We start from the raw sequence: 22,873 nt of genomic DNA on the forward strand, positions 1-22,873 counted from the left end.
CCTAGTATGGACAGATATCACAAGATCCCTGACCCCATTCTGGGCAGATATCCCCTTGACCCCTGAGCCCAGTATGGACAGATAACACCCCAGACTGACCAGTCCAGCTGTCCCAGGTGTTACCCCCGCTGTCCGAGGTCAGGGCTGAAGCTATCTGGATCTGGGGGTGTGTAAATGTGGGGGAGAGTACCCGTTTGCCAGTGATGTACGAGTCCTCACCGTTGTGTGTTTCAGCGCCCCCGAATCTTGCTCTGGCTGACCATCGAGCTCGCCATCATCGGCTCCGACATGCAAGAGGTGATCGGCACAGCCATTGCCATCAATTTACTATCCAGTCAGAGGTGAGGACAGCCTGGGGGCAGCACCAGTTCAGCACCAGAATCAGAATCATGTACATATACACCCTGACCCCTGACCTCAGCCTCAGGAGTTTTATAGACATACGTAAATTAACTAAGTAACGCGAAAAGTAAACTAAAAATAAAAGATTAGTGAGGTAGTGTGGATTCATTGTCCATTCAGAATTCTGATGGTGTTGAGAAGAAGCCGTGCTGAAACCGGCTCATGTACCTCTTCCTTATTGGTAACAATGATAAGAGGGCGTGTTCTGGGCGATGGGGTCCTTAATGACAGATGCTGCCTCTTTGAGGCATCGTTTTTGAAGACGTCCTTGATACTAGGAGGCAATAGTGAGTCCATGGGTAGCCCATGAGTGAGTCCATGGGTAGTCCATGAGTGAGTCCATGAGTGAGTCCATGGGTAGTCCATGAGTGAGTCCATGGGTAGCCCATGAGTGAGTCCATGGGTAGTCCATGAGTGAGTCCATGGGTAGCCCATGAGTGAGTCCATGGGTAGCCCATGAGTGATTCCATGAGTGAGTCCATGGGTAGTCCATGAGTGAGTCCATGGGTAGTCCATGAGTGTCCATGGGGAGCCCATGAGTGAGTCCATGGGTAGTCCATGAGTGTCCATGGGGAGCCCATGAGTGAGTCCATGGGTAGCCCATGAGTGAGTCCATGAGTGAGTCCATGGGTAGCCCATGAGTGAGTCCATGGGTATCCCATGAGTGAGTCCATGGGTAGCCCATGAGTGAGTCCATGGGTAGCCCATGAGTGAGTCCATGAGTGAGTCCATGGGTAGTCCATGAGTGAGTCCATGGGTAACCCATGAGCGAGTCCATGGGTAACCCATGAGTGAGTCCATGGGTAGTCCATGAGTGAGTCCATGGGTATCCCATGAGTGAGTCCATGGGTAGCCCATGAGTGAGTCCATGGGTAGTCCATGAGTGAGTCCATGGGTAGTCCATGAGTGAGTCCATGGGTAGCCCATGAGTGAGTGCATGGGTAGTCCATGAATGAGTCCATGGGTAGCCCATGAGTGAGTCCATGGGTAGCCCACAAGTGAGTCCATGGGTAGTCCATGTGTAGCCCATGAGTGAGTCCATGGGTAGTCCATGAGTGAGTCCATGGGTAGCCCATGAGTGAGTCCATGTGTAGTCCATGAGTGAGTCCATGGGTAGACCATGAGTGAGTCCATCGGTAGCCCATGAGTGAGTCCATGGGTAGTCCATGAGTGAGTCCATGGGTAGCCCATGAGTGATTCCATGAGTGAGTCCATGGGTAGTCCATGAGTGAGTCCATGGGTAGTCCATGAGTGTCCATGGGGAGCCCATGAGTGAGTCCATGGGTAGCCCATGAGTGAGTCCATGGGCAGCCCATGAGTGAGTCCATGAGTGAGTCTATGGGTAGTCCATTAGTAAGTCCATGGGTAGCCCATGAGTGAGTCCATGAGTGAGTCCATGGGTAGCCCATGAGTGAGTCCATGGGTAGTCCATGAGTGAGTCCATGGGTAGCCCATGAGTGAGTCCATGGGTAGACCATGAGTGAGTCCATGGGTAGTCCATGAGTGAGTCCATGGGTAGCCCATGAGTGAGTCCATGGGCAGCCCATGAGTGAGTCCATGAGTGAGTCCATGGGTATCCCATGAGTGAGTCCATGGGTAGTCCATGAGTGAGTCCATGGGTAGCCCATGAGTGAGTCAATGGGTAGTCCATGAGTGAGTCCATGTGTAGTCCATGAGTGAGTCCATGGGTAGTCCATGAGTGAGTCCATGGGTAGCCCCTGAGTGAGTCCATGGGCAGCCCATGAGTGAGTCCATGGGCAGCCCATGAGTGAGTCCATGGGCAGCCCATGAGTGAGTCCATGGGTAGCCCATGAGTGAGTCCATGGGTAGTCCATGAGTGAGTCCATGGGTAGCCCACGAGTGAGTCCATGGGTAGTCCATGAGTAAGTCCATGGGTAGTCCATGAGTGTCCATGGGTAGTCCATGAGTGAGTCCATGGGTAGTCCATGAGTGAGTCCATGGGTAGCCCATGAGTGAGTCCATGGGTACTCCATGACTGAGTCCATGGGTCGTCCATGAGTGTCCATGGTTAGTCCATGAGTGTCCATGAGTGAGTCCATGGGTAGCCCATGAGTGAGTCCATGGGTAGCCCATGAGTGAGTCCATGGGTAATCCATGAGTGTCCATGTGTAGTCCATGAGTGAGTCCATGGGTAGCCCATGAGTGTCCATGGTTAGTCCATGAGTGTCCATGAGTGAGTCCATGGGTAGCCCATGAGTGAGTCCATGGGTAGCCCATGAGTGAGTCCATGGGTAGCCCATGAGTGAGTCCATGGGTAATCCATGAGTGTCCATGTGTAGTCCATGAGTGAGTCCATGGGTAGCCCATGAGTGAGTCCATGGGTAGTCCATGAGTGAATCCATGGGTAGCCCATGAGTGAGTCCATGGGTAGTCCATGAGTGAGTCCATGGGTAGCCCATGAGTGAGTCCATGGGTAGTCCATGAGTGAGTCCATGGGTAGCCCATGAGTGATTCCATGAGTGAGTCCATGGGTAGTCCATGAGTGAGTCCATGGGTAGTCCATGAGTGTCCATGGGGAGCCCATGAGTGAGTCCATGGGTAGCCCATGAGTGAGTCCATGGGCAGCCCATGAGTGAGTCCATGAGTGAGTCTATGGGTAGTCCATTAGTAAGTCCATGGGTAGCCCATGAGTGAGTCCATGAGTGAGTCCATGGGTAGCCCATGAGTGAGTCCATGGGTAGTCCATGAGTGAGTCCATGGGTAGCCCATGAGTGAGTCCATGGGTAGACCATGAGTGAGTCCATGGGTAGTCCATGAGTGAGTCCATGGGTAGCCCATGAGTGAGTCCATGGGCAGCCCATGAGTGAGTCCATGAGTGAGTCCATGGGTATCCCATGAGTGAGTCCATGGGTAGTCCATGAGTGAGTCCATGGGTAGCCCATGAGTGAGTCAATGGGTAGTCCATGAGTGAGTCCATGTGTAGTCCATGAGTGAGTCCATGGGTAGACCATGAGTGAGTCCATGGGTAGTCCATGAGTGAGTCCATGGGTAGCCCCTGAGTGAGTCCATGGGCAGCCCATGAGTGAGTCCATGGGCAGCCCATGAGTGAGTCCATGGGCAGCCCATGAGTGAGTCCATGGGTAGCCCATGAGTGAGTCCATGGGTAGTCCATGAGTGAGTCCATGGGTAGTCCATGAGTGAGTCCATGGGTAGCCCACGAGTGAGTCCATGGGTAGTCCATGAGTAAGTCCATGGGTAGTCCATGAGTGTCCATGGGTAGTCCATGAGTGAGTCCATGGGTAGTCCATGAGTGAGTCCATGGGTAGCCCATGAGTGAGTCCATGGGTACTCCATGACTGAGTCCATGGGTCGTCCATGAGTGTCCATGGTTAGTCCATGAGTGTCCATGAGTGAGTCCATGGGTAGCCCATGAGTGAGTCCATGGGTAGCCCATGTGTGAGTCCATGGGTAATCCATGAGTGTCCATGTGTAGTCCATGAGTGAGTCCATGGGTAGCCCATGAGTGTCCATGGTTAGTCCATGAGTGTCCATGAGTGAGTCCATGGGTAGCCCATGAGTGAGTCCATGGGTAGCCCATGAGTGAGTCCATGGGTAGCCCATGAGTGAGTCCATGGGTAATCCATGAGTGTCCATGTGTAGTCCATGAGTGAGTCCATGGGTAGCCCATGAGTGAGTCCATGGGTAGTCCATGAGTGAATCCATGGGTAGCCCATGAGTGAGTCCATGGGTAGTCCATGAGTGAGTCCATGGGTAGTCCATGAGTGAGTCCATGGGTAGCCCATGAGTGAGTCCATGGGTAGTCCATGAGTGAGTCCATGGGTAGTCCATGAGTGAGTCCATGGGTAGCCCACAAGTGAGTCCATGGGTAGCCCATGAGTGAGTCCATGGGTAGTCCATGAGTGAGTCCATGGGTAGCCCATGAGTGAGTCCATGGGTAGTCCATGAGTGAGTCCATGGGTAGCCCACAAGTGAGTCCATGGGTAGTCCATGAGTGAGTCCATGGGTAGTCCATGAGTGTCCATGGGTAGTCCATGAGTGAGTCCATGGGTAGCCCATGAGTGAGTCCATGGGTAGTCCATGAGTGAATCCATGGGTAGCCCATGAGTGAGTCCATGGGTAGTCCATGAGTGAGTCCATGGGTAGCCCATGAGTGAGTCCATGGGTAGTCCATGAGTGAGTCCATGGGTAGCCCATGAGTGAGTCCATGGGTAGCCCATGAGTGAGTCCATGGGTAGTCCATGAGTGAGTCCATGGGTAGCCCACAAGTGAGTCCATGGGTAGCCCATGAGTGAGTCCATGGGTAGTCCATGAGTGAGTCCATGGGTAGCCCATGAGTGAGTCCATGGGTAGTCCATGAGTGAGTCCATGGGTAGCCCACAAGTGAGTCCATGGGTAGTCCATGAGTGAGTCCATGGGTAGTCCATGAGTGTCCATGGGTAGCCCATGAGTGAGTCCATGGGCAGCCCATGTGTGAGTCCATGAGTGAGTCCATGGGTATCCCATGAGTGAGTCCATGGGTAGTCCATGAGTGAGTCCATGGGTAGCCCATGAGTGAGTCAATGGGTAGTCCATGAGTGAGTCCATGTGTAGTCCATGAGTGAGTCCATGGGTAGACCATGAGTGAGTCCATGGGTAGTCCATGAGTGAGTCCATGGGTAGCCCATGAGTGAGTCCATGGGCAGCCCATGAGTGAGTCCATGGGCAGCCCATGAGTGAGTCCATGGGCAGCCCATGAGTGAGTCCATGGGTAGCCCATGAGTGAGTCCATGGGTAGTCCATGAGTGAGTCCATGGGTAGCCCATGAGTGAGTCCATGAGTGAGTCCATGGGTAGTCCATGAGTGAGTCCATGGGTAGCCCACGAGTGAGTCCATGGGTAGTCCATGAGTAAGTCCATGGGTAGTCCATGAGTGTCCATGGGTAGTCCATGAGTGTCCATGGGTAGTCCATGAGTGAGTCCATGGGTAGTCCATGAGTGAGTCCATGGGTAGCCCATGAGTGAGTCCATGGGTACTCCATGACTGAGTCCATGGGTCGTCCATGAGTGTCCATGGGTAGTCCATGAGTGTCCATGGTTAGTCCATGAGTGTCCATGAGTGAGTCCATGGGTAGCCCATGAGTGAGTCCATGGGTAGCCCATGAGTGAGTCCATGGGTAGCCCATGAGTGAGTCCATGGGTAATCCATGAGTGTCCATGTGTAGTCCATGAGTGAGTCCATGGGTAGCCCATGAGTGAGTCCATGGGTAGTCCATGAGTGAATCCATGGGTAGCCCATGAGTGAGTCCATGGGTAGTCCATGAGTGAGTCCATGGGTAGCCCATGAGTGAGTCCATGGGTAGTCCATGAGTGAGTCCATGGGTAGCCCATGAGTGAGTCCATGGGTAGCCCATGAGTGAGTCCATGGGTAGTCCATGAGTGAGTCCATGGGTAGCCCACAAGTGAGTCCATGGGTAGCCCATGAGTGAGTCCATGGGTAGTCCATGAGTGAGTCCATGGGTAGCCCATGAGTGAGTCCATGGGTAGTCCATGAGTGAGTCCATGGGTAGCCCACAAGTGAGTCCATGGGTAGTCCATGAGTGAGTCCATGGGTAGTCCATGAGTGTCCATGGGTAGCCCATGAGTGAGTCCATGGGTAGTCCATGGGTAATCCATGAGTGTCCATGGGTAGCCCATGAGTGAATCCATGGGTAGCCCATGAGTGAGTCCATGGGTAGCCCATGCGTGAGTCCATGGGTAGTGGGAACAGTTAGGGTGAGCCAAGTTGAGTAAAGTTGAAGTTGACCCTTCTGGTTCAAGGGCCTAATGATTGAGAGGTAATAGCTGTTCCTGAACCTGGTGGTGCAGGTCCTGATGGTCCTGTATCTCTTTCCTGATGGCAACAGCAAGAAGAGAGCATGACCTGGATATGTGAGGTTTGAAGTTTTACCTCCCCTTATGGACGAGTCTTGGTGTTGATACTGGAGATGGAAGCCCAAAGATTGAAAACCAAAGACTGTGAGCTCAGAGTCTGAGCTCCTGGCTCAGCACGCCTGGAAGTCGGAGGCCCAATATCTGCAAGTCTGCAAGTCCAGGGCCAAGAACTCTGGGTGTGGCCTGTCAGTGGGTGAGTGGGAGGAAGGAAAGGGAGTTGTTTAGCTGTTGTTTTTTTTTGTTTTGTTGTTGTTATTGTGCTGTTATTGTTGCTGCTGGTGTTGGTCTGCTGAACGTGGTGGGCATGCTCTGTTCTCATGGAATGTGTAGTGACACTTACGAGCTGCCCCAGCACTATATCGGCAGTTAGCGCAAATAATACATTTCGCTGTACAGCATGTTTCAATGTACATGTGCTAGACAGATAAATTTGCCTCTGAATCTGACATAAATCTTTCACTCCTATAGGATTCCGATTTGGGGAGGAGTGCTCATTACCATTGTGGACACCTTCTTCTTCTTGTTCCTTGATAAATATGGTAGGTGTTGGGTCACTCTGAAGGAGCCCTCTCCAATATTTCCACAACGAGTCTCCTTGACAACTACCATTTCACTCACCGTGGTCGAGAATGTGAAGGGAAGGTGAGAGGTCTTGTGACCAGCCGGGATCCCAGTGTATGACAGAGCAATCTCAATAGGCTGAATATCCGATGTCAGCCGAAAACCTGCCTATCAATAGGCTGTGTTCTTTTAGGAAGAAATATTTGCCACAAAGGTGCTGTAAAATAGTTCACTAGATTTTTGAAATGTGTGCAGGATAGTTTTTTGCAACAATACATAGAAGTACCGACTAGAGATGGGGCAGTGTTGGATCTCCTGTTAGGGAATGCGATAGGTCAGCTGACAGATGTATGTGTTGGGGAGCACTTCGGGTCCAGTGATCACAATAGCATTAGCTTCAATATAATTATGGAGAAGGACAGGACTGGACCTAGAGTTGAGATTTTTGATTGGAGAAAGGCTAACTTTGAGGGGATGCGAAGGGATTTAGAGAGAGTGGATTGGGTCAAGTTGTTTTATGGGAAGGATGTAATAGAGAAATGGAGGTCATTTAAGGGTGAAATTATGAGGGTACAGAATCTTTATGTTCCTGTTAGGTTGAAAGGAAAGGTTAAAGGTTTGAAAGCACCATGGTTTTCAAGGGATATTAGAAATTTGGTTCGGAGGGATGTCTACAATAGATATAGGCAGCATGGAGTAAAGGAATTGCTCGATGAAAATATGAAGAATGTAAAAGGAATCTTAAGAAAGAGATTAGAAAAGCTAAAAGAAGATATGAGGTTGGTTTGGCAAATATGGTGAATGTAAATCCGAAAGGTTTCTACAGTTATATTAAAAGCAAGAGGATAGTGAGGGATAAAATTGGCCCCTTAGAGAATCAGACTGGTCAACTAAGTGTGGAGCTGAGGGAGATGGGAGAGATTTTGAATGATTTCTTCTCTTCGGTATTCACTAAGGAGAAGGATATTAAATTGTGTAAGGTGTGGGAAACAAGTAAGGAAGTTATGGAACCTATGACAATTAAAGAGGTGGAAGTACTGGCGCTTTTAAGAAATTTAAAAGTGGATAAATCTCTGAGTCCTGACAGGATATTCCCCAGGACCTTGAGGGAAGTCTGTGTAGAAATAACAGGAGCTCTGACAGAGATATTTCAGATGTCATTAGAAACGGGGATTATGCCAGAGGATTGGCGTATTGCTCATGTGGTTCCATTGTTTAAAAAGGGTTCTAGAAGTAAGCCTAGCAATTATAGACCTGTCAGTTTGACATCAGTGGTGGGTAAATTAATGGAAAGTATTCTTAGAGATAGTAGTAATAATTATCTGGATAGACAGGATCAGATTAGGAGTAGCCAGCATGGAATTGAGCGTGGAAGGTCATGTTTGACAAACCTTATTGAATTTTTTGAAGAAGTTACGAGGAATGTTGACGAGGGTAAGGCAGTGGATGTAGTCTATATGGACTTCAGCAAAGCCTTTGACAAAGTTCCACATGGAAGGTTAGTTAAGAAGGTTCAGTCGTTAGGTATTAATGCTGGAGTAATAAAATGGATTCAACAGTGGCTAGATGGGAGATGCCAGAAAGTAGTGGTGGATAATTGTTTATCGGGATGGAGGCCAGTGACTAGCAGGGTGCCTCAGGGATCTGTTTTGGGCCCAATGTTGTTTGTAATATACATAAATGATCTGGATGATGGGGTGGTAAATTGGATTAGTAAGTATGCCGATGATACTAAGGTACTAGGTATACTAAGGTTGTGGATAATGAGGTGGGTTTTCAAAGCTTGCAGGGAGATTTATGCCGGTTAAAAGAATGGGCTGAACTTTGGCAGATGGAGTTTAATGCTGAGAAGTGTGAGGTTCTACATTTTGGCAGGAATAATCCAAATAGAACTTACAAGGTAAATGGTAGGGCATTGAGGAATGCAGAGGAACAGAGAGATCTAGGAATAACAGTGCATAGTTCCCTGAAGGTGGAGTCTCATGTAGATAGGGTGGTGAAGAAGGCTTTTGGAACGCTGGCCTTTATAAATCAAAGCATTGAGTACAGAAGTTGGGATGTAATGTTAAAATTGTACAAGGCATTGGTAAGGCCAAATTTGGAATATTGTGTACAGTTTTGGTCACCAAATTATAGGAAAGATATCAATAAATTAGAGAGAGTGCAGAGACAATTTACTAGGATGTTACCTGGGTTTCAGCACTTAAGTTACAGAGAAAGGTTGAACAAGTTAGGTCTCTATTCATTGGAGCATAGAAGGTTGAGGGGGGATTTGGTCGAGGTATTTAAAACTTTGAGAGGGATAGATAGAGTTGACGTGAATAGGCTGTTTCCATTGAGAGTAGGGGAGATTCAAACGAGAGGACATGATTTGAGAGTTAGGGGGCAGAAGTTTAAGGGAAACTCTTTACTCAGAGAGTGATAGCTGTGTGGAATGAGCTTCCTGTAGAAGTAGTAGAGGCCAGTTCAGTTGTGTCATTTAAGGTAAAATTGGATAGGTATATGGACAGGAAAGGAGTGGAGGGTTATGGGCTGAGTGCGGGTAGGTGGGACTAGGTGGGATTAAGAGTTCGGCACGGACTAGGAGGGCCGAGATAGCCTGTTTCCGTGCTGTGATAGTTATATGGTTATAGATTGTTATTGGTTTATTATTGTCACATGTACTGAGATACAGTGACAAACCTGCCTTGCATACCATCCATACAAATCAGATCATTACACAGTGCATTGAGGTAGAACAAGGGAAAACAATAACAGAATGCAGAATAAAGTGTAACAGCTAGTGGAAGAGAGTAGTGCCAGATCATAACAAGGTACGCTGTGAGGCCAAGAATCTATCTTATCGTATATTCTGTCAGGCTATGTCATCAGGTTGGGCTCTGGAACTGGTGAGAACGTCTTAAGAATTCAGGTTGGACAATTAGGACTGAAAACTGAAACTCCTTTAGGAACCTGTGGCACTCTCTGCCTCAGGTGGCTGTGGTCAATGTAGCCAAGATCGAGAAAATAGTAGGGAAATTATTGGACCACACACTTAAAATTCTGGAGGAACCCAGCAGGTCAGGCAGCATCTTTAGAGGGGTATAAACAGACCGCAGTTGTGTTTAGAGAAATTTTTGGAAAATGCAGGGTCCCTTGCAGAGATTTTTGCTTCGCCTCTGACCACAGAAGTTCCCGATGTCTAAAGAGTGGCTAATGCAGTACCATTGTTTAAAAAGGGTAGCAAAGACAATCCAAGTGGATAACTCTGGCCTAGGTGATAGGTAAATTGACGGAGGAGATTCTGAGGGACAGTATTTACCAGCATTTGAAGATGCAGGGTTTGATTAAGGACAATCAGCATGGGAAGTAGTGCCTGACAAACCTCTTGGAGTTCTTTGGATTTAACCAAAAGGGTAGATGAGGGTAAGGCAGTGGATGTGGCATTGTGTCTTCAGACTTCAGTACCTCCTCCCTGATGGTATGAGAGCAAGTCCTGGGTGGTGAGGGTACTTGATAAGGGATGTGCCTTCTTAAGGCGTCACCTCTTGAAGATGCCCTCGATGGAGGGGAAGCTAGTGCTCATGATTGAGCTGACTAAGTCTACAACTATTTCCAGTTTTTTTCTGATCTTGTCCATTGGCCCCTCCATACCAGACAAAGTTGCAACCAGTCAGAATGCTCTCCACGATTCATCTGTTGAAATTTTGCTAGAGTGTTTAGTGACATAACTTAGCTCCTCAAACTCTGAATGAAGTATAGCTGCTGGCAAGCCTTCTTCATGATTACGTCAATATGTTGGGCCCAGAATCGATCTTTAGAAATATTGAGGTTCAAGTGGAAGGGAATTTGGGAGGGAGAGGAGGACTGATATTCCAGAATTGGTGTGTGTCTGAGGGCTATTCCCACAGGAAGATTAATGGACTGACACTTCCTTAACTGACGTCTTCTTGGAGTACTGTGCCCGTTTGTGGTTGCCTCAGTATAGAAAGGTTGTGGAAGCTTTATAGAGGGCGCAGAGGAGATTTGCTGCCCGGATTAGAGAGCATGTCTTAAGAGGATAGGTTGACTGAGTGAGCTGGGGCTTTTTTCTCTTTGGAGTGAAGGAGGGTGAGAGGTGACTTGGTAGAAGTGTATAGATGGTAAGAGGCAAAGATCCAGTGGGTAGCCAGAGAAAGGAATGATACAAGGGGGCATAAATTGAAGGTGATTGGAGGGAAGTAAAGGGGGGATATCAGAGAGTGGTGGGTGTGTGTAACCCACTGCCAGAGTGATGGTAGGAACAGTTAGGCACATGTGTGATAGAAAATAGATGACTGTGGGAGGAAAAGGTTAGATTGATCTTACATTGAAATGTTGGCACAACGTCATGGGACAAAGGGCCTGTACTGTTTCATGTTCTCCGTTCATTACAGGTCTCAGGAAGCTGGAAGCATTTTTTGTGATCCTGATTGGGATTATGGCCATCACCTTCGGATACGAGGTACTGATTTGTGAACTGTGTTGTGGGAGGAAGAAACTAAGATCAGAGAAATGTAGATCAGCATCACAGGGAATCTCATCGCTCACCGGCAGTCCAACAACCCACAAACCTAACTCTGTCCGAGACCTTCCCACTGTCCCATTCTCAGCGACATCGGGGATGCTCACGGATCGAGAGGGATATTAGCTCCAGGGTGCTGTGGTGTGGGGTGGTGTAGGATGGAGGGGGCTGGAGGACACTGGGGTCTGGTCAGAATGGGGTGAGATAGGGTGGACTGCCATCCAGTGAGGGTTGGAGAAGTTGGCCCCTGGGATTCAGCAGGGAGGGGCAATAATGAGGTAGTTCTCATGGGTTCAAGGACTAATCAGAAACCTGATGGCAGAGGGGAAGAAGCTGTACCTAAAGCATTTATGGTGGGTCTCTGAGCTCCTGTACCTTTTCACTGATAGTAGTAAGGAGAAGAGGACATGTTTTGGAATTGTGCGGATCCTTAATGATGGATGCCACCTGCTCCAGGTAGCTCTTTGACTGGGGTCAAGGGGTATGGTCTCCTAATCCTGAGCCTAACACTTGCCCCCCAGCAGAGGCAGTCTCCCTACATCTGAGTCTTCCACTCTGAGCCCAGGTGTTGTACCCACCCTCTCAATGTGGTACACCACTGATTCACAGCCTGTGTCCTGCTCCCTTGGCCAATGGCAGTGTCGTGGTAACACAATGCTTTACAGTGCCGGCTGCAAGACCAGGATCACACAGCAAGTTGACCAGGTGTCCCACCTAACTTAACTCCATTTGCCAGCTTTTGGCCCAAGTCCATCTAAGCACTTCAATTCCATTGTCCACCTGTCCAACTGTCTTTTAATATCTATTGTTGCACCTGCCTTCAACCACTTCCTCTGGGACTTGATACCACATAGATACCACCCTCTGTGTAAAGCATATTGACCCTCAGATTCATCTCACCTCAGCACTGTGCCATCTTGTTCTTGATACCCCAACCCTAGGAAAAAGGCTGTGCATTCACCCTGTCTATGTCCCTTGTATATATCTCTATAAGATGACCTCTTTGTCTCCTACACTCAAAGGAATAAAGTCCTCGTCTGTCCAGCCTCTCCCTGTAAACACATTCCTGGCAACATTCTTGTAAGTCTTTTCTGCCAGCTTTCCCAGTTTAATAATACCTTTCCTATACCAGGGTGACCAAAACTGAACACAATTCTTGAAATTCTCGTCAGTCTTGTGGCTGTAAGGTAATAACTGTTGCCTTTGCGTTCCTTTTTACACTACCCTCACCATGCAGTAGTGTATGTTATAAACACAAGAGATTCTGCATGTGCTGTAAGTCCAGAGTAACATCCACAAAATGCTGGAGGAACTCAGCAGGTCAGGCAGCATCTCCATCAGGTCCTGATGAAGGGTCTCAGCACAAAGCACCAATTCTTCATCTCCTCCCCAGTATCTTCAAAAGGTGATGCCTCAAAAAGGCAGCATCCATCATTAAGAGCCTCCATTATCCAGGACATGCCCTCTTCTCATTACTATCATCAAGGAGGAGGTACAGGAGCCTGAAGACACACTCTCAACAATTAAAGAACACCTTCTTCTGGTCAGATTTCCAAATGGACAATGAACCTTTGAGTACACAACCTCAATATTTTTTGCTCTCTTTTTGCACTACTTAATTTAATTTTAAAATATAGATTTCTTCTTGTGATTTATAGTTTCTTTATTATTATATATTGCATTGTACTGCTGCCATAAAAACAACAAATTTCACGACATATTCTGGTGATATGAAACCTGATTCTGATCTCTCTCTCTCCAGTACGTGGTGGTGAAACCAAACCAGGGCAAAGTGGTGAAGGGACTGTTCTACCCATACTGCGCAGGGTGTGGCAATAATGAGCTACTGCAGGCAGTGGGCATTGTTGGGGCAATTATAATGCCCCATAATATCTACCTCCACTCAGCATTGGTCAAGGTAAGTAGCTGTGTTATAAAGGAAAGAAAAACCAACAGCATATTTAAACTAATCCTGATTTATCCTGCTCCCCATAGTCCCATCAACTTCCTCCGGATTCTTCTGCTCAGCTGCCTACCCACTCTGAGGAGTTTACAGAAGGCAATTAGCTTGCCACCTTTGGGATGTGCAAGGAAACCGGAGCATTTCTGCCTTCAGGCGTGAGAGTCAGGAGCCTGAACAGCCACACCGCGACGCCGAATCCAAATGGCAGCCTCTTCCCACTACCATCAGGTCCTTGGGGCATTCTCCTTACCATCAGGCAGAAGTACAAAAGCCCAATTGCATGTGCCACCAGACTCAAGGACAGCTTCTACACCATTCTTATATATCTATTAAATGGCTCCTCGGTATATTAAAATGAACTTCTGACCTGACAATCTGCCTTGCTATGATCTTGCACCTTAGTGTCTGCCTGCTCGTTACTTTATCTGGAACTGTAACACCCTGCACTCTGTTCTTGTTTCCGCTTATTGTGTGCTGTTGTAATTAATTAATCTGAATGCACAAGTTGTATTTATATTTTTTATACTTAGAGTATGGTAATAGTCCCTTCCAGCCCATGAGCCTGTGCTGCCCAATTACTCCCATCCCATGCGACTAATTCATCTACTAACCTGTACGGTTTTGGGATATGGGAGGAAACCGGAGCACTTGGAAACCCATGCATTCATGGGGAGAACTTACAGAGGGAATTGAACCTAGATCACCAGTGCTGTAATAGTGTTACTCGAACCACTACACTGTCGTGCAGCTGCAAAATTTTTTCACCGTACCTTGGTATGTGTGACTATAATAAAACAATTTATTAATGTACCAGTGTTCCTAACCCTGACAGCTGTTTACTGCAGCCTGACCACAGTATATTACTGACCGACATCTTATAATAACACCTTCCAGCTAACAAAATATCTCAGAGTACTTCACAGACTAACAATAAGCCACGTATGGAGATATCCATGGACCTGCTCAAGAAGTTCAAAGTCAAAGCAAGGTTATTATCGAAGTATGTAAATGTCCCATATACTACCCTGAAATTCGTTTTCTTGTGGGCATTCGCAGCAGATCAAAGGAACACAATAGAATCAATGAAAGATTATAAACGAAGACTGACAAAGAACACGCTGAGATAGGGTTTCAGGAGCAAGCTAAGGGAAGAGAGAAAGGGCTGGAGTTTTGCTCTCATTAGGTATCAAAGGTTCATGGAAGCTCAGACTGTGAATAAATCAGCTAGGCTAGGATGTGCTGGGCAGCCCGTAAGTGTGGCCACGCTTCTGGTACCAATATAGCATGCCTGTAACTCACTACCCCTCTCCCACACATCGTTGGAATATTGGAGGAAACTGGAACACCTGGTGGAAACCCATGTTGACCATGGGAAGAACGTCCAAACTTCTTACAGACAGCGATGGAATCAACCTCTGATTGGTGGTCACTGGTGTAGTAAAGTGGATAACTGCCACACTACCATGCCACATTTTCCTACCTTCTCCCCAGAACCTTTGATGCCCTGACTAATCAAGACCAGTCAACCTCTGCTTTAAATATACCCCATGACTTGGCCTCCACAGCTGTCTGTGGCAATTAATTCCTCTGACTAAGGAAATTCTTCCTCATCTCAATTCCGTAGGGATACGTAACCTGACACTGTGTTCTCCAGACCTGGACTCCCCTACTATAGGAAACATCCTCTTCACATCCGCTTTATCTAGGCCTTTCAATGATCTCCAGTGATTCATCCCATCTCTCTCCCAATCTGCAGTCTCGGAAGGTGGACCAGTCCAATTCGGCCGCTGTGAGGGAAGCAAATATGTACTACTTTATAGAGTGCTCCATCGCCCTGTTCATCTCCCTGCTGATCAACCTGTTTGTGATTTCTGTATTTGGAGCTGCCTTCTATAAGAAGAGCAACATGGATGTGGTAAGTGAAAGGCAGACTGTAGTGTGGGTCAGATATAGTGTGGGTCAGACTGTACTGTGCTGTGGGTTAGACAGTAGTGTGCAACAGACTGTAGTGTGAGTCAGACTGTACTGTGGGACAGATTGTAGTGTGAGTCAGATATAGTGTGGGTCAGACTGTACTGTGCTGTGGGTTAGACAGTAGTGTGCAACAGACTGTAGTGTGAGTCAGATATAGTGTGGGTCAGACTGTACTGTGGGACAGATTGTAGGGTGAGTCAGATATAGTGTGGGTCAGACTGTACTGTGGGACAGACTGTAGTGTGAGTCAGATATAGTGTGGGTCAGACTGTACTGTGCTGTGGGTTAGACAGTAGTGTGTGACAGGCTATAGTGTGAGACAGACTAAAATGTGGGTCAGACGGTAGTGTGGGACAGACTATGGTGTGGGTCAGAATATAGTATGTACCAAGGAGAGCATTCTAACTGGTTGAATCACCATCTGGTGTCCTAAGAAGCTGCAGAAAGTTGTAAACCCAGCCAGCTCCATCATGGGCACTAGACCCAGCATAGAGGACATCCTGAATAGGCAAAGCCTCAAAAAGGCAGCATCCGTCATTAGGGACCCCCATCACTCAGGAGATGCCGTCTTCTCATTGCCATCATCAATGAGATGGTACAGGAGCCTGAAGACGCACACTCAGTGATTCAGGAACAGCTTCGTCCTGTCCACCATTAGATTGCTGAACGGACAATGAACCCAGGAACACAACCTCACTGTATTTGTTTGCACTCTTTTGGCAGTATGTATTTAATTTTTTATAGAAACTTATTATAATTTATAGATCATTTGCATTGCTATGTATTGCAAAGTACTGCTGCTGCAAAACAACAAATTCCATGATATATGCCAGTGATATTAAGCCTGATTCTGATTCTGGGTCAGACCTGACCACAACGCAGCTTCCAGCATTACCCCACACATGGTTCGATGGATTACCACACTCACTGGGTGTTTGCCTCAAGGCTTGTTGTGGAATCAGGAACTTGTCCCTTGGAAGATCACTAGACACAGGAGCAGAATTAAGTCAATCAGCTTAACGTGAAGGAGGAGGACACTCAGACCTCTGCCAAAAGGTGGACCATGCAAAACTGGACTGAACAAGAGCACTGGGGACAGATCTGGTCAGTGGGCTTGGATCTGGTCACTGAGGATGGGTCTGATCACTGGGGACGGATCTGGTCAGTGGGCTTGGATCTGGTCACTGAGGATGGGTCTGATCACTGGGGACGGATCTGGTCAGTGGGCTTGGATCTGGTCACTGAGGATGGGTCTGATCACTGGGGACGGATCTGGTCAGTGGGCTTGGATCTGGTCACTGAGGATGGGTCTGATCACTGGGGATGGATCTGGTCAGTGGGCTTGGATCTGGTCACTGAGGATGGGTCTGATCACTGGGGATGGGTCTGATCATTGGGGATGGATCTGGTCAGTGGGCTTGGATCTGGTCACTGAGGATGGGTCTGATCACTGGGGACGGATCTGGTCAGTGGGCTTGGATCTGGTCACTGAGGATGGGTCTGATCACTGGGGACGGATCTGGTCAGTGGGCTTGGATCTGGTCACTGAGGATGGGTCTGATCACTGGGGACGAATCTGGTCAGTGGGCTTGGATCTGGACACTGAGGATGGGTCTGATCACTGGGGACGGATCTGGTCAGTGGGCTTGGATCTGGTCACTGAGGATGGGTCTGATCATTGGGGACGGATCTGGTCAGTGGGCTTGGATCTGATCTCTGAGGATGGGTCTGATCATTGGGGATGGGTCTGATCACTGGGGACGCATCTGGTCAGTGGGCTTGGATCTGGTCACTGAGGATGGGTCTGATCACTGGGGATGGATCTGGTCAGTGGGCTTGGATCTGGTCACTGAGGATGGGTCTGATCACTGGGGATGGGTCTGATCATTGGGGATGGATCTGGTCAGTGGGCTTGGATCTGGTCACTGAGGATGGGTCTGATCATTGGGGATGGATCTGGTCAGTGGGCTTGGATCTGGTCACTGAGGATGGGTCTGATCATTGGGGATGGATCTGGTCAGTGGGCTTGGATCTGGTCACTGAGGATGGGTCTGATCATTGGGGATGGATCTGGTCAGTGGGCTTGGATCTGGTCACTGAGGATGGGTCTGATCATTGGGGATGGATCTGGTCAGTGTGCTTGGATCTGGTCACTGAGGATGGGTCTGATCACTGGGGACGGATCTGGTCAGTGGGCTTGGATCTGGTCACTGAGGATGGGTCTGATCACTGGGGATGAATCTGGTCAGTGGGCTTGGATCTGGTCACTGAGGACGGGTCTGATCACTGGGGACGGATCTGGTCAGTGGGCTTGGATCTGATCTCTGAGGATGGGTCTGATCATTGGGGATGGGTCTGATCACTGGGGACGGATCTAGTCAGTGGGCTTGGATCTGGTCACTGAGGATGGGTCTGATCACTGGGGACGGATCTGGTCAGTGGGCTTGGATCTGGTCACTGAGGATGGGTCTGATCACTGGGGACGGATCTGGTCAGTGGGCTTGGATCTGATCACTGAGGATGGGTCTGATCACTGGGGATGGGTCTGATCATTGGGGATGGATCTGGTCAGTGGGCTTGGATCTGGTCACTGAGGATGGGTCTGATCACTGGGGATGGGTCTGATCAGTGGGCTTGGATCTGGTCACTGAGGATGGGTCTGATCAATGGGGATGGGTCTGATCACTGGGGACGGATCTGGTCACTGGGCTTGGATCTGATCTCTGAGGATGGGTCTGATCATTGGGGATGGGTCTGATCACTGGGGACGGATCTAGTCAGTGGGCTTGGATCTGGTCACTGAGGATGGGTCTGATCACTGGGGACAGATCTGGTCAGTGGGCTTGGATCTGATCACTGGGGATGGATCTGGTCAGTGGGGATGGGTCTGATCACTGGGGACGGATCTGGTCAGTGGGCTTGGATCTGGTCACTGAGGATGGGTCTGATCACTGGGGATGGGTCTGATCAGTGGGCTTGGATCTGGTCACTGAGGATGGGTCTGATCAATGGGGACAGATCTGGTCACCACACCACAGGAAGGATGTGACTGCCACAGGGAGGGCATGAAGGGGAATTTACAAAGGTGTCATCGAGGCTGGAGATTTCTTGTTCTGAGGGGACACTGTCAATGCTAGGGACAGAAGAGGCTGAGGAGAGGTTTAGCTGAGCTGTGAACAGTGATGGGAGGTTCAAGCAAGTTAAATGGAAAGGAGCGACTCCCCCCAGCTCAGAGATCTGTATCTGGGGATTGGCGTTTATTGTCAGAAAGATGAATGGAAATGTTTTTCATCCAGCTGCTGGTGTTCAGGAACTCAGTGTCTGAGAGTGGGTTGGAGGCAAAAACCCTCTCCGTCTATGATACATTCTCAGAGAGCAGTGTCCTGCAGGTGCCTGGGGCAATGATGAGGAGATGTGATTGACCAGATTGGCCTAGTCCATACAGCATGGATCTTAGTGTGGTTTTCTATATTATCTGCACGTCGAGAAAGCGGCTGGTCCAGATACTGGTCCTGAGGCCTACATAGCACTGCTTCATGAGCACAGGAAGAGAGAGGATGAATGTGATGATGAAAAAGTGTGTGCGAAGACCACAAGACCACCACATGTGAGTAGAGGCCTCGTCAACCCATCGAGTCTGCTTCCCCATTCTATCATGGCTGATTTTTATCCCTTTCAATCCCCTTCTCCCCATAACCTTTGACCCTTACTAATCAAGAACCAATCAAACTCTGCTCCACAGCCATCTATGGCGAAGAATTTCACCGATTCACCACCCTTCGGCAAACAAGATTTCTCCTCATCTCTGCTCTAAAGGTACATCCTTCTATTCTGAGGCTGTGTTCTCTGGTCGTAGACTCTTCCACTGTAGGAAACATCCTCCGCATGTCAACTCTATCTTGGGCTTTCAATATTCAGTATTCTCTAGGTTTCAATGAGATTCCACCCCCCATGTTTCTAAAGTGCATGACTGAGGGGTGGGGGGAGTCTGAGGCAAGAGCTTCAGGGAACAGCAGTTCCTGGGACGGTCAGGACAGCAGAAAAGTCGTTGGCTGCTGTCTACCGTCACAGCTTGTTTGTATCCAGACAAAGAAATGGCCAGGAAAATCCATCATAGACACAACCCTCTCTGCAAACAGATTCTGGATTATAGGAGATGGAGGGCTGACCTTGTTTATAAGGTTACCAGGCATCGTTGTTTCACAGGACCTCGTGAAGGAGGACTTTGCCTCCTTCATTAACAAGAACAATCAGCAGAAGATATACTTCTTGCAGCAGTTGGTAAGATTTCATCTTTCCCAGAACATGCTGGTGTCACCCTAGAGAGCATCCTCACATCTGCCATTACTGTCTGGTTCGGTGCAGCACCCTCTCACAACGTACAGAAACTACTGTCAAGTGTGCAGAAAAGTTGGCAGCAGTCTACCATCACTGCAGGACAAAGAAACGTGCTAACAATCTTTGTGGGTACCACCTGCCCTGAAAACTGTCTTTTCAGAATCAAAATCAGGTTTAACGTGTCATGAAATCTGTCGTTTTGCAGCAGCAGTATCATGCCATGCATAATAAACAAATAAATACTACAATAGGAAATATATTTTTTAAAATTAAATTAAATAAATAGTGCAAAAAGAGAGCACAAAAAGTAATGAGGTAGTGTATATGGGTTCATTGTCCATCGAGAAATCTGATGGCAGAGGGCAAAATGCTGTTCCTGAAGTGCTGATTGTGTATCTTCAAGATCTTATACCTCTTCCTTGATGGTAAGAATGAGAAGAGGGCACATTCTGGGTGATGGGGGTCCTTAATGACAGATGCTGCCTTTTTGAGACATTGCCTTTTAAAGGCATCCTCGATGCTGGGCAGGCTAGTGCCCATGATGGATTTGGCTGAGCTTACAATCTTGTTTAGCTTTTTCCAGTCCTGTGCAGTAGCCGCTCCTTTTCAAAGCCTCGCTTCTGGAAAGCACTATGGGGCTATTAGAGCAAAAACTTCACGCCATCTTAAAAGTTCCCATCAGGGATAAGGTTAGGTAGCATCCATGCCAGAGGGCACAGCCTCAGAACAGATGGATGTCCATTTGGAACAGAGATGAGAAGGAACTTCTTTAGCCAGAGGGTGGTGAGTCTGTGGAATTCATTGCCACGGACAGCTGTGGCGCAAGGTCACTGAGTATATTTAAAGTGGAAATTGATAGGCTCTTGATTAGTCAGGGTGTCAACTATTACAGGAAGAAGGCAGGAGAACGGGATAGAGAGGGATAATAAATCAGCCATGATCAGGGTGGAGATACGTCCCTGCCAAAGGAGGTGCAAGGTGCTCCTTCCCTCTGCTAACCTGTAGGTCACCCTTGGGCGAGGTGTAGCACCTGCTCAGCCCCCCGATCAGGGTCACATGGTGGATGGTTGTATGAGCAACTGTTGCATATCACAAATCCTGGTATGCCGGGCAGACAATCTCTGAAGTCTGTTGATAGCAGCTGGGGTCACTCATCTCGTAAAGACACTGCCCAGAAGAAGGTCATGGAAAATCACTTCTGTAGAAAAATTTGCCAAGAACAATCATGGTCATGGATAAAGCAACTACGTGAAGGGGTTCTTCCCCACAGGCAATGATCCCTCATTTGGTAGACAGATAAAAGACTGACGGAATACCATAACTGCCCATGTCAGACAACATGGCAAATAATGATGAGTATAGTAGAGCAGACGTGATGGGCTGAGTGACCATCTGCTCCCATGTTTTATGGTTTCATTCTTTTATGCTGTGTCACTGCATGGTACAGAAACTGCACTGTGGTGGACAGGAAGGCTCTACAACAAGTAATTAAAACTGTCCAATGCATCATTGGCACCAGCCAATGCACCAGCAAGGACATATATAAAGCAAGGTGCCAGATAAATGCCAGTAACATCACGAAGGAACCCACCCACCCTGCTCATGAACTGTTTGTCCCACTCCCATCAGGGAAAAGGCAACGCAGGTTCCACGCCAGGCGACCAGACAACATAGTTGACTACACAGGTCGATAAGCTGGTTATAAGCCATATGGCATGTTTGCTTTTATTAATCCAGGTGCTGAGTTCAAAAGTCAGGAAGTTACGTTGCAGCTTTATAAAACTCTAGTGTGGCTGCATTTGGGGTATTGTATACAGTTCTGGTCGCCTCATTAAAGGAAGGATGCTGAGGTCTTAGAGAGGGGCAGAATGCTGCCTGGATTAGAGGGCAAGTGCTATAATGAGAGGGTGGACAAACGTGCCTTGTTTTCTCTGGAGTGATGAAGGCTGATAGAGATGTATAAGATTATGAGAGACATACACAGAGTTGACAGACAATATCGTTTTCCCAGGGTTGAGATGTCTAATACCAGAGGGCATGCATTTAAGGTGAGAGGGGTAATTTCAAAGGAGATGTGAGGGAGGGGCTAGTTTTTTTTTGTCACAGAGTTGTGGGTGCCTGGAATGCACTGCCTGGGATGGTGGTAGGCCGAAACATCAGAGATGTTTGGACAGGCAGGTGAATGTGAGGAAAATGGAAGGAATGGACATGGTGTAGGAGGAATACTTTAATTAGTTTGACATAAAACTGTGGGTCAAAGGGCCTGTTCTTCTGCCGTCCTGTTCAATATCCAATGTTTAGACATTTACTTTCACCAAGCAGTTAAACTGATCGACACCTCTACACATTAACCACCCCATCATCCCTTACCACCACTATGTACAGATCAGCTTGAGTCACATTACGTACATTGTCTATGTATACAACAGTTACTTGTGCATTGTGTTCTATAAAATTTCTTTCACGTTTATATTTATTGGGTTTTTTTGTTTTTTAATATGCGTTATGCTTACTGTATTTCTTTATGCTGCATTGCATCTGGAGGAACAGCCGTCTTGTTTACACTCGTGTACCGAGGAATGACAACGAACGATCCTGAATCTTGTCTTTTCCTGCAGTACCAAGTCTGTGCAAACAGCTCAAGCCCCTACATCAATCAGCTGCCCCAGGACAACAGCACCTTGGAGGTGGACATCTTCAAAGGGGTAAGAAGCCAATGACCTCTATCGTAAGTAAAAACAAGCCCAAACAGTTCCCCTCGTATTCCGCATCCTTACTAACTCGAGCAACGCCGACTGTTCATTCATTTCCATCGAAGCTGCCTGACCTGCTGAGCTCCTCCACCAATTTCTGTGTGTTCTTCTGGATCTCTTGTGTTTCTGACTGACCCCATCAATGTTCTTGCTTTAACTGTCCCTCCTGGGAACCAACCCCAACTTCAGACGAATGTCTATCTTAAGGACATTTAAAAGACTCTTAGATAGGCTAGAAAAATGGATGGTTATGTAGGAGTGAAGAGTTAGATTGATCTTAGAATAGGCTAAAATGTCGACACAACATTATTTAGGGAAGCACAAAGTACACTTCAGATGCTGTGGTCAAATCAACATGTACAAAAGCTGGATGAGCTCAGCAGGTCGGGCAGCATCCGTTGAAATAAGCAGTCAACATTTTGAGCCGAGACTCAGGACTGAAGAAGGAAGGGGCAGGGGCCCTAGGGAA

At 48.0% G+C, this 22,873-nt stretch overlaps 1 protein-coding gene across 3 annotated transcripts in view; it reads left to right on the top strand.

Annotated features, from left to right (window-relative positions):
- The window catches only part of LOC132392920 (natural resistance-associated macrophage protein 2-like), a 60,674-nt gene that overhangs the window by 22,125 nt on the left and 15,676 nt on the right, over positions 1–22,873 (top strand). For all 3 annotated transcript variants that reach the window (XM_059967507.1, XM_059967508.1, XM_059967509.1), the window contains 6 exons: positions 235–341; positions 6,762–6,832; positions 11,249–11,316; positions 13,139–13,294; positions 15,096–15,254; positions 22,270–22,356. In XM_059967507.1, coding sequence (XP_059823490.1) covers positions 235–341; positions 6,762–6,832; positions 11,249–11,316; positions 13,139–13,294; positions 15,096–15,254; positions 22,270–22,356 — 648 coding nt within the window. The remainder of the gene's footprint in view (positions 1–234; positions 342–6,761; positions 6,833–11,248; positions 11,317–13,138; positions 13,295–15,095; positions 15,255–22,269; positions 22,357–22,873) is intronic.

Source organism: Hypanus sabinus, chromosome 4 (assembly GCF_030144855.1).
Source record: "Hypanus sabinus isolate sHypSab1 chromosome 4, sHypSab1.hap1, whole genome shotgun sequence".
Taxonomy (NCBI): Eukaryota; Metazoa; Chordata; class Chondrichthyes; order Myliobatiformes; family Dasyatidae; genus Hypanus; species Hypanus sabinus.